The 12,077-nt window shown below is 42.8% G+C and overlaps 1 protein-coding gene across 2 annotated transcripts; it reads right to left on the minus strand.

The window, feature by feature from the left end:
- Positions 1–2,442: 2,442 nt before the first annotated feature.
- LOC311085908 (uncharacterized protein) lies at positions 2,443–9,183 on the minus strand. 2 transcript variants are annotated; one of them, XR_014606976.1, is made up of 2 exons: positions 2,682–9,183; positions 2,443–2,532 (listed from the first exon to the last, which is right to left on the minus strand). XR_014606976.1 is itself a non-coding variant. In XM_084118526.1 (2 exons), the coding sequence occupies exon 2, from the start codon at positions 8,674–8,676 to the stop codon at positions 2,995–2,997; it is 5,682 nt and encodes a 1,893-aa protein (XP_083974652.1). In that variant the 5' UTR covers positions 8,677–8,811; positions 8,961–9,183; the 3' UTR covers positions 2,475–2,994. The 2 variants fall into 2 exon arrangements, 1 of the variants encoding a protein (XP_083974652.1); XM_084118526.1 differs by having other exon boundaries at positions 2,475–8,811; positions 8,961–9,183.
- Positions 9,184–12,077: the final 2,894 nt, after the last annotated feature.

A 12,077-nucleotide genomic window follows, 5' to 3' on the forward strand; every position in this document is an offset into this window, starting at 1 on the left:
CTGACTTTATTTCTGTCAGACGTCTACAGAAGTTTTATTGAGAATTAACAGAGGTTTAACTCTAATGTGTTTCATTTAAAGTCACCACAACAGTGATTAGTGTTTCCATTAGTTGGGCTCTTAACTCGTATTATATATTTTGTCTTTTTTGGCTGCTCTGACAGTGTGTTTGTCAAACACATTTGCAGCAGCAAAGAAAGCTAAAGTGAGATGAGATCAGGTGATGATGGTTTCCTGTTGATGGTTTTATAATCATCATGAAATAACCTCATTCACTGATGTCTTTGGAATCTAACAATTGTGTTGATCCATACTTTCACATCACAAACCCTGTGTTACTGCAGCATGAGATCTAGCAATATTATAACAGTCAGTTTAATGCTTTTAACAAACATGAGATCAAAAACTTGTTTTATGCTGACACACACAGATATCAACAATCAGCGTATGAATCTCAACAATGGTGACAATCACAAATATTTTGATAAACAGATTAATTCAGAACATCACTGAAAAGCTACTAATTCACAACAAAAACAACAGCAAAAAATAAAAGCAAATATTTAGAATTAAACAAAATTATAGGACAATTCAGCTGCATAATTTATTCATGTTGCAATGCATGCTGGGAGTTTTGTACTATACTGGTACCCAGCATGCATTGCAGCAAAGTACTTTTGATTGTCACCATTGTTGAGATTCATACGCTAATTGTTGATGTCTGTGTGTGTCATCATAAACTGACTTTTTCGTGCTCATGTTTGATAAAGTCTTCTAACTTATTGTTATACTATTGCTAGATCTCATGCTGCAGTAACACAGGGTTTGTGATGTGACAATATTAATGGATCAACACAATTGTTAGATTATTAAAAACCTCAGTGAAACAGGTTATTTCATGATGATTATCAAACCATCAACAGGAAACCATCATCACCTGATCTCATTTCACTTTAGCTTTCTTTTGCTGCTGCAAATGTGTTTGACAAACACACTGTCAGAGCGGCCAAAAAAGACATAAGATATATTGAGTTAAGAGCCCAACTAATGGAAACATTAATCACTCTTATGGTGACTTAAACCTCTGTTAATTCTCAATAAAACTTCTGTAGACGTCTGACAGAAATAAAGTCAGTCTGGTTAGTAATAAGTGAAGCTGGTAATGCTGTTTGTGGAGTTGTTTAATCCTCCTCTGCTGAGATCTTCACAGATTTAATGTCTTCTTTTCTCTTCAGTTGATTTCATCTGAGACTGTGTCTGAAGTCAGTTGTAGTTCTTGTGTTTCTGCTTGTCTCTTTTTCTGTTCTCTTCTTTCCTTCAGTGATTCTGCTTGTTAACAGGCTTATTAAGGCTGAAATGACTCCATATTTAAATACACAGATCTTGTGGCTCAGATAAGGTCCAGTTCTGGTTTATTTCTTTGCTCTTGGCTGACATGTGGCATTGCTATGGCCTGCTTGTGGCCCAGATCTGGCAAACAGGAGTGGGCCACCCAAGGGCCGTCATTCCACGCTGCATGTGGGCCAGATCATCATTCCACAAGTGCCAGATGTGGGCCGGATCCGGGCCGAAACAATGTTGCTATCTGGGATGGAGCTATACCCCTCAAAATCCACTTTTCTCAGGATATAATTTTTTGTCTAGTAATTCGAATGTTGTAATCGAAAGGAGATGCAAAGAAATTACACATTGCTGGGTGTTAGATTTTTTAGAGTCACTTACTGTATTTGCTTTAAAAAGTCTTTTAAAATGTCAATGACTTCATGCATCGTATGACCAGAGATACTGCTTTATGGCAATCCTTCAGTCGCTTTGGTGCTTTCGCGCTCTGCACTTTTCTCTCGAGGCATCGACAACACAGCTGACACAGGTAAATACACGTGCTAGACGAGTTTTTGTTTTGTTTGTTTCTGGTCCCGCTTCGGATGCCACGATGCCATCAAGCATTATCTCTGGTCGTAATCAGTCCTTCACTGACCAATCAGCGTTCATTAGCAGAATGCTAGCGTGTTATGGGCAACAACAAGTCAACCTGTAAGAAATCGAAAGGATATAAGTACTCGTTCATTCAACTTTCAACCTATAACCCATGTTGAACTTGCAAAACCTATACAATCAAATCTGAGATTTCTCAACCGCAATCAGGTGAAAGAGACTAATTTAGCCGTCTAGCACCATAGACTCCCATTCATTTTGCACTCATGGGCGATCGCCCCCAGTGGAACTCTGGTGGAACTACAACCAAAATTTGGTACAATAGGACTTAATAGGGAGTGGGCAGGCTCTCCGTAGACAAGCTCTGGTAACCCTGCGTCTTAATGTCCATACTATCCATCCTAAACAGTATGTGAGATTAAAATAAGTTTGTCCCAAAGCATAGTATGTTGAAAAGAGTATGCCAGAAGTCCCCTGATGGTCTACTATTTTCTGTGGATGTTATGTTGCCAAATGAACACGTAGATAAACCACTGAAGAAGACCAGGACCACAAGGGACGTTTTTGCATTTTAATTTCTTCTCCAGATGGTGAAAACTGAAAGCATACACAACATGCTCTTAGAAAAACTGAGCTCTATACAGACGAAACTAAAGTCATACATCGGCGCTTTAAAGTGCATTTCCCAATCAGACAATACAAAAATACATTACTTAAGATCCTTATAAACACATATATAAACTTACGGCATTGCCTTGTCAGAGCTTTAGAGAGAATGGCGACAGATCGCTGACCGTGTAATGCTGGATTCCGCCTGCTCTGTTTACCATGAAACCGAAACCGGAAGTTAGCGCGGCAGAAGCGGAAATTAAATTGTCCGCTAATATTTTTAAATAAAACTTACAAATAAACATGAAATACTACAAGAAACTTTTAGAAATGCTTTTTAAACATTTTAACCCATTTAACTAATTTATTAAATTACAGACTGCCATAAGGCAGCACATTCCCCGCCTGACCTCAGGGAGGTCACTATCAACAACAAAAACTTAGAGGGAATCAGTCCTTTGGCAAAAGAAGAATGACTTCAGTAACTGGTCGCAAAAAAGTCTTTCTAGTGCTTTGGTCATTTACTGTGACCTCAACCTTCCTTACTCGATTGTCCTTCCCAGGGAAAGTTGCCGTGACTCTACTCATGAGCCAGCTGTTCCGTGGAACCTGCTTGTCCTTGAGCAAAACAAGGTCACCAACTTGTAGGTTTCGACAAGGTACAGTCCATTTCTGTCTCTGCTGCAATAAAGGCAGATACTCTCGCCTCCAGCGTGTCCAGAACTGGTTAGCAAGAACCTGAACTTGTCTCCATTGTTTGGTGTAAAGGTCCTTGTCCAAGAAATCTCCAGCAGGAGGTATAAGGCACGATTTCTGGGTTAGCAGCATAGAGGGAGAGAGAATGAAAGGATTGTCTGGATCGGACGAAACTGGAAGGAGTGGCCTGGCGTTTATGATGGCAGACACTTCAGCCATAAGTGTGCACAATACGTCGTGAGTGAGTTGCACCTTACTTTGAAGCAGTATTGAATCCAGTATTCTTCGTGCAATGCCGATCATGCGCTCCCAGGCGCCTCCCATGTGGGACGCATGAGGCGGGTTGAATTCCCAACTGCAACCTTGATCATTCAGGTACAGTTGCAGAGCCTTGTCCATTCCTAACTCCTTGGAAGCCCCAATGAAATTAGTGCCACGATCCGATATAAGTTTTTTGGCAGGGCCTCTCAGGGCAAAGAAACGTCTCAGGGCATTTACACAACTGCTGGTGTCTAAGGACTCAATCACCTCAATGTGCACGGCTCTAGAGCTCATGCAGGTAAACAGGATAGCCCAACGCTTACTTTGTGCATGTCCACCTCTGGTACGTCTGGTGGTTACTGACCAAGGCCCGAAAACATCAAGGCCTACGTAGCTAAAGGACGGACATGTTTTCAACCGTTCCGGGGGAAGATCTGCCATGAGTTGCTCTTCCTGCTTTCCCCGCAGTTTGCGACAGATAACACACTTGTGGATTACTGAATTAACTAGTCTCTTTCCACCGATTATCCACAGACCTCCAGCCCTTATCGCACCTTCTGTAAGGTGACGACCCTGGTGCTTGACCTGTTCATGGTAGTGGCGAGTGAGCAGGATAGAGACATGACTGTCTTTTGGGAGAATTATCGGGTATTTTTCAGAGTTCTCGAGCTCTGAGTGTTTGAGTCGACCTCCAACTGAAATGATGCCGTTGTCCAGGACTGGGCTGAGCTTTTCCAAAGGGCTTTGCTTGGCGATGGATTTGCCAACGTTGAGGGCAGACAGCTCCTTTGCGAAGGTGGCCTGTTGCACTTGTTGGAGGATGACACGTTTTGCTTGATCCATTTCATCTGGTGTACGAGGAAGCTGACATATGTGCCACCCTTTACATCCATGGTTTGAATTGGAGCCATTGAAAGATTTTGCCATGTGAATGAGGAAGGCGACTGCACGGACCAAAGACTTGAAGGTGGAAAAGCGCTCAAAGCGCTTACAGGAGACTACTTGAAGGTGAGTAGCACAAGTGCTCACTTGTGGCCTGATTTCACAGTCTTTGTCAGGCTCAACTAACTCAAACTGGTCGTTTTCATTTTTTGCTTCTGGGGGTGAACGACGGATGAAAGAGGGTCCCGTGAACCAAGTTGTTTTTGCTAGTTGAGATGCTGTGAGCGAGCGTGATGCGTGATCCGCTGGGTTCTCCTCTGTGCGCACATAGTGCCACTGCTCCGGCTTTGAAGACTGGCGAATACGCTGCACTCTGTTGTGAACATATGTGTAGAATCTTTTAGATTCGTTGCAGATGTAGCCCAAGACCACCTTGCTGTCTGTGTGAAAGTGAACTGCATCAAACTCTATGTCCAACTCATTCTTGACAAGATCAGCTATCTCTACAGCCAAGACAGCGGCGCACAGTTCCAGTCTTGGTATTGTGGGCTCTGACTGAGGAGTTAGTTTTGATTTACCCATGACAAACCCTACTTCAACTTTGTCATTTGTATACAGAGCTCTCAAGTAGACTACTGCACCTATTGCTTTTGTCGATGCGTCTGAAAAGACATAGAGTTCTTTGCGCTTTGCCTGACTGAGAGAGGTAGATGTGTACGTTCTCGGGACATGGAGTTCCCTTAAGTCCTGCAGCGAATCCCTCCAAGCTTCCCATTTGCTCTGCTTATCTTCTGGAAGTGGTGTGTCCCAATCAGAGTTTTCTGAGGTGAGTTCTCTGAGTAAAGCTCTTCCTTGAATGGTGACTGGTGCTAATAAGCCTAGTGGATCGAAGACACTATTAACAGATGACAAGACACCTCGACGAGTAAATGGCTTGTTTGTTGTGGCCACTAAAAACGTGAATGTGTCTGTCATGGTTTCCCAAATTAGGCCTAGACTGCGCTGTGATTGTGTTTCCTCACCACTCAGATCCAGATCTTTCAAGACTGCTGCGCAATCTTCAGGAGAGAAGGCTTGCATGACTGATGGTGAGTTAGAAGCAAACTTATGCAGGCGCAGATTGGACTCAGCAAGTGAAGCTTGCGTTCTTTGGAGCAAGTCGATAGCTTCGGCTGCAGAAGGCACAGAAATCAGTCCATCATCGACGTAGAAGTGTCTCTCCACAAACTTGACTGTGTCAGCTCCATAGTCTTTCGCTCCAGCTTCAATGGCCTTGCGCAATCCGTAAACAGCCACAGCGGGAGATGGAGAGTTCCCAAACACATGGACCTTCATCCTATAGTCAATGACCTCCTTTTCAACATCATTGTCCATGTGCCACAGAAAGCGAAGATAGTTCCGGTGATCCTCACGCACCATGAAACAGTGAAACATTTGCTGTATGTCGGCCATGACAGCAATGCTTTCTTTACGGAAGCGGAGGAGTACTCCAATGAGACTATTGTTTAAGTCGGGGCCAGTGAGGAGTACACTATTGAGTGAGACACCGTCCTCTTGGGCACTGGAATCAAAAACTACCCTGATCTTGTTGGGTTTTTGAGGGTGGTAGACCCCAAACGTGGGGAGATACCAGCATTCTTCTCCTTGCTTAAGAGCGGGCGCTATCTCAGCGTGACCGTTGGAGAAAATCCCTCCCATAAACTCCACGTATTGCTGCTGCATGTGGGGTTTCTTTTGCATGCTCCGTTTGAGAGACAAAAAACGTCTGACTGCTAGCTCTCTATTGTTAGGCATTTTCCGGCGAGGCTCTTTGAAAGGAAGTGGGGCGACCCAGCTATTGTCATCGTCTCTGTACATGCTTTCGCCCATGATCTCTAAAAAGAGTGTGTCATCTATGGAGGGAGCTGGCTCATTGTCGTTTTTGCTGCGGTTGAAAACTGACTGTCCCAGACTTTGCTCTGGAGCCTTAGAGTGCCTGTTAATGCATGGCGTTTCCCTGAGCTGACGGAAGTTATCACACTGTCCAAAAACTGTGGGGCGGCCATTTTCAAGAATAATTGTCTTGAATGAGTTGACTGTGGGCTTGTGGACCTTACCTACACACACCTCCCCAACTACGACCCACCCTAAATCTAGGCGCTGGGCGAAGGGCGCATGATGAGGGCCATTAACTTGTTCCCTTACTTTGTGTGCACGTAGAACATCTCGCCCAAGCAGTAGAAGTATTTCTGCCTTATGGTCTAGCTCTGGAATGTACTTTGCTATGGACCGAAGGTGTGGCTGGTGCCGTGCAGCGTTTGGTGTAGGGATCTCGCTTCTTTCATTAGGAATGTCCTGACATTCAATGAGAGGAGGGAGTGGGATTACCACAGACCCATCTAAAGACTCAATGTGAAAGCCTTCAGCCCTTTTCCCCCATGTTTCAACGAGGCCTGAACATGTTCTTAGATCATAACTGACTAGCTTATCTTTGATCTTGAACAGATCAAAGAACTCTGGCCTGGCTAAGGAACGATTGCTCTGATCATCAAGTATGACGTAAGCCTTAACCGCACTGTCCTTGTGACCCTCTGGATACACCTTTGTGAGACATATTTTTGAACAAGAACGACCCCACTGACCTGGACCGCACACTTTGGTGCATGTTGTGGTTACTGCGATGCTATCTGAGATATCTTTTCCCTCCCCGCCATCCTCTTGTGCGGGAGCAGGAGCCTTGAAGGTTTGTGGTGGAGGGCCAGGATGCATTACTGTTTCGTGGCTCGTACTTTCACATTCGGAGCACTTTACTGTGGATTTGCAGTCCTTAGCGAGATGAGTGTCCGAGGCACAGCACTTGAAACAGATTCCTTTCTCTTTGAGGAAGGCCTTTCTTTCATCGAGCAGTTTGTACCTGAATGTCCTGCATTTATTGAGTGGGTGGGGCTTATTGTGCAGCGGGCAGTTGCTTTTAAAGTCCTTGTTGGGGGGTGTAATATTAGTTTTATTTACGGAGATGGGTTTGGCGGAGCTAAAGTTTCTCAGGTTGGGTCTTTCTAATTTTAATTGTGTTTGGCTGTTCTGTTGGTTAAAGCTTGGATCGTTACGTCTCTTAGCTTCTTTGCATATGAACTTGCAAAAGTAACTGAAAGGTGGAAAGCAGTCATGATGATCCTCCTTATATTGTGAACCTAGTGACATCCACTTCTCCTGAATTCCATATGGGAGTTTATCCACAATTGGCCTGATTCCGCGTGACGTGTCAAGATAAAGAAGACCGGGCAGATACCCATCCTCTTTTGCTCCTTGAATCTCCTGTAACAGATCCCCAAGTTCCCTCAGTTTCACATTATCCTTTGCTGTAATTTTAGGAAAACTGTCCAATCTCTGGAAGAGCGATTTTTCGATGATTTCAGGAGCCGCATAACACTCTTGGAGTCTGTCCCATGCTTTCTGTAAAGCTACTGCAGGGTTATTGACATACACAGAGCGAATGCGTTTAATTTGACTGCTTGACTCCTTTCCTAACCATTTTGTCATCAAATCGAGCTCTTGTGTTGGCGTGAGGTGAACGTCTGCTGTAGCCCCGGTAAATGAGGAGAGCCACGCTCTAAAGTTCTCTGGTTTGTCATCATATTGGTATAGACCTGAAGTGATGAGGTCACGGCGTGCCATATATTGTGCAAGTGGCTCTGCTTGGTGTGACGTGCTACCAGGTGAGTTGTAAAGAGGCACGAAAGGGCTGGAGAATGGGTTGAGTGCGTTCTTTGTTTGTTTACTTTTTGGTTTAGTCTCACCTTTAGGAGAGGAGGGTTTGGTTTGGATAGTCACGGATGTGTGTTGGTTGTGGCGCTTGGGCCGAGTGTTAACAGGTGAAGTCTCTGCGTCTGAAACGTCGTTTTCAGAAGGATTCCATGTGATGAATGTGCCCTCTATTTCAACACTTCGGTTGCAGGTGACTGGAGCGGGGTCATTATGTTTATTCACATTCATTTGAGATTTCACATATTCACATGTTCTTTCTTTTTTAACTCTATCTGATTCTGATCTTCGGCTCTCATGCCCATCTCGTATTGCCTCTGCTTCTTCTAGCACCTCTGCCTCAGCTACTGCGGCATCTGCTTCTCTTTGTAATTCTAGCACCTGTAGCTCTGTGTCGATTTTCACCTTTTCCACTTTTAACTGTGCTTCCTTGCTTGCATATGAGGCTCTTACCCTAGCGGCTTCTGCTTTGGCTCGAGCACGAGCGGCACTGCTTGCAGATGAGGATGAAAGACTTGAAGCATTTGTAGCAGATCTGTTGCTAGCTGCCATTTTGACCACGATGAAGCTCTTAATGCTGCCTTTTCACTGTTATGTTGCCAAATGAACACGTAGATAAACCACTGAAGAAGACCAGGACCACAAGGGACGTTTTTGCATTTTAATTTCTTCTCCAGATGGTGAAAACTGAAAGCATACACAACATGCTCTTAGAAAAACTGAGCTCTATACAGACGAAACTAAAGTCATACATCGGCGCTTTAAAGTGCATTTCCCAATCAGACAATACAAAAATACATTACTTAAGATCCTTATAAACACATATATAAACTTACGGCATTGCCTTGTCAGAGCTTTAGAGAGAATGGCGACAGATCGCTGACCGTGTAATGCTGGATTCCGCCTGCTCTGTTTACCATGAAACCGAAACCGGAAGTTAGCGCGGCAGAAGCGGAAATTAAATTGTCCGCTAATATTTTTAAATAAAACTTACAAATAAACATGAAATACTACAAGAAACTTTTAGAAATGCTTTTTAAACATTTTAACCCATTTAACTAATTTATTAAATTACAGACTGCCATAAGGCAGCACAGTGGATTTTCAAAATGTGGATCCATGCACACTCTAACAGCTAATATTGCTCACAACCCATTGCGCTTCGGAGGAGGAACTACAAACACGAGTAAAAAGTGTTAAAAACTACAAAAAACATGGCGGATATGCGCAACCGACAGTGAGAGGTTAGCCTAAAGGTTTGAGTGACTAATCAAAGTTTAACCTGATAGAAAAATATTTATTTAATGTTATCCGTGTTATATTTCATCTGCAATAACAATGTGGACTTTTATAAAGATCTGTTTGGCCATTAACTTTTAAATGCATCATGATGATATGAGGAGAGTTCTCTGCATGAAAGAACCATGACTGCAGATCAAAGTGCTTCTGGATTTGTCTCCACTACATAGGAAATGAAACGTGGAGTATTTTATCTTTGATAAGATGATTGACAGGGGTGGGTTTGCATGACCGGATGCGTGTAACTAAGCGACAGAGAGTAACAGTATGTCCCAAAGCTTGTCTACTCTTCTGCTACACACTCAAAAGTATGCACTTTTTTCTTTTACACAAAGAGTACATACTTTTAGGGCATAGTATAAGTAGGCGAAATGAGACGCAGCATAGGTATTTTATAGCCTGATCACGTTAAGTATGAATGCGATCCGGACATCTGCCATGTTGAAGATGTGACCTACGACGTGTTATCACAAGCGCAACAAAAGGCCCCCTGAATTTCTTAAATAAACAAACTTCAACAACATAAGGGCAGATCCTTTGAGCACAGCTGATGACGCTATGAAGTGACTGTAGCGTATGGACAAACTCACGATGACTTGTCATTTTAAGATTCAGAAATGCTTTTGACCATCGACCTCATAAATGTAAATCACAGCTTAGCTCCGATGAGTCTGAATCAAATTGCCCCTTTGACACGTTCGTGGCCGAGTGGAAGTTTAACAGAAACACCTCTAAACTCCCCTGTGAGCTTCAAACAGATTACTATCAATTTTACCCCCACCCCCCACAGTACTCCAAGTCCAGGTGGCTTGAAAAGCCCTCTCCAGATGCCACAATACGCACACACAAACATTCTTTGCATTTAATTCAGAATATAAGTGATTCAAAAGTGTATATGATGTATTCCTGTATGCATGTATGATTAGCCCCTTATATTGGCATAGTTATGATTTCCCTAGTTGTGTTAGTTGAACTCTAAGTGCTTATTTTAGAGAATAAAGATGTATCTCTATGTTTGTATTTTCCAGATATAGCAATCTTACCGAATTAAACCTCTCGGTGTGCCTAAGCTAAATATATGTAGTAGGTTATAATAAAATGTATTATACTCTGTTTACCATCATTTGGAGTAGAAATGATGAAGCCTAACACCGTCATAAACCATGCAAATTAGGCCGTCAAGCAGAGACAAAGAAACACTTTCCCACTCAAACATTGCTTAATTTGATCGGTCTGACCACCCAGGAAAGGAGTGGACTTCGAACTTTTTAAAGGGGTCATATAATGGTACATGCACTTTTACAAGTTGATTGTACTGAAATGTGTGTTGGCAGTGCCTGTACACAACCATCATAAAATGATAAAAATCCATCCAGTGTTTTTTTTTTTTTAATCTCCTTGTATGTTTTCCCCGCTCTCAAATCAAGCCGTTCGATTTTGTGACGTCACAAAATCGATGCCCCTCCCATGATTGTTGATTGACAGCAGCGTTTCAACACAGACCCGCCCTCGCTCGTGAGTGAGCTGTCAATCATAGTCCGCGCAGACCGGCACGGCCATTGTTGATACGCTGGAGTGTAATAATGCGCTTGGGTGTAATAATGAACACAGCAGTCATTTTGATGTTCCTAAATCCGTACAGCTGAAGACGCAGTGGCTGAGTTTGTTTTCAAAGGGAATATTCCCCCACGATCAATGTCAATGCTTTCATGTTTGCGCGAATCATTTCACCAGACTGCTTTACAAACGAGGGTCAGTAACGTTATAAGGCTGGTTTTGCTAAGAAGCTGCTCCTGAAAAAAGGATCGGTACCAACTATTCGTGTTCCTGCTGCACCTCCAGAAGAAGTGAGTGTAACGTTTTATTAACCTTTATATTAATATTTATATTAATCTTTGCAAATCGCTTGCACGCTTCACGATGAATGCGGCTGTTTACACTCAGGTACATTACGGCATGTTTTCTATGTACGACGTTCTCAATATAATTCATAATCCCACGTTTATAATGAACAATGCGTTATGGTTATTGTGTTATTAAAACTGTGTACGCAGTACGCACAGAACAGAGGGGTGGGGTGAGCAAAGCTCATTATCATTTAAAGATGCAGGCACTTAAACGGCGTGCTGAAAACAGAGCTGTTTTTGACCAGGTAAAATGAGTGTTTTCTTACAATACTAATGAGAATTTTTAATTAAAGTATATTACAAACTTTTAATTTAGACCCTAAAGAATCATATTAGCTTGTACAAAAATGGCATTATATGACCCCTTTAAAGAAGGATGCACACATTATCAGTCGCTTCTTGTTTGGTCTTGTCTTGTCTTCTCTCCTCTTCTTCAAGTTTATCCGCTCTCCATTTTGTTTTGTGTTTTACTTTTGCTTCTTAGTTTTTGTATTAGTCGTATCTCCGGCTCCTTGCCTTGTTTTAGTCTCGTGTTCACTCATCTCTATTTTCCAGAGAAACGGACTTTAAACTAAGTTTCTGGCAACTCTTACAAGTAAGCTGTTTGAACTTCCCGCAAACTACACGATCTCCCGAAAGAACGCGTCCAACTAACGGACACACCGAGAACGGACACTCACACACACGCATTCCTGCTCAGCAACAAAAGATCAATGCAAGTATTATCTTTTTCAAGGTTTAAATGCG

This window comes from Abramis brama (assembly GCF_963993115.1).
Source record: "Abramis brama genome assembly, chromosome: 1".
In the NCBI taxonomy this organism is placed as follows: domain Eukaryota; kingdom Metazoa; phylum Chordata; class Actinopteri; order Cypriniformes; family Leuciscidae; genus Abramis; species Abramis brama.

What these genes read in the sequence shown, in the direction of transcription:
- LOC311085908 (XM_084118526.1), bottom strand. Translation starts at nt 8,676, where the DNA reads ATGGCAGCTAGCAACAGATCTGCTACAAATGCTTCAAGTCTTTCATCC.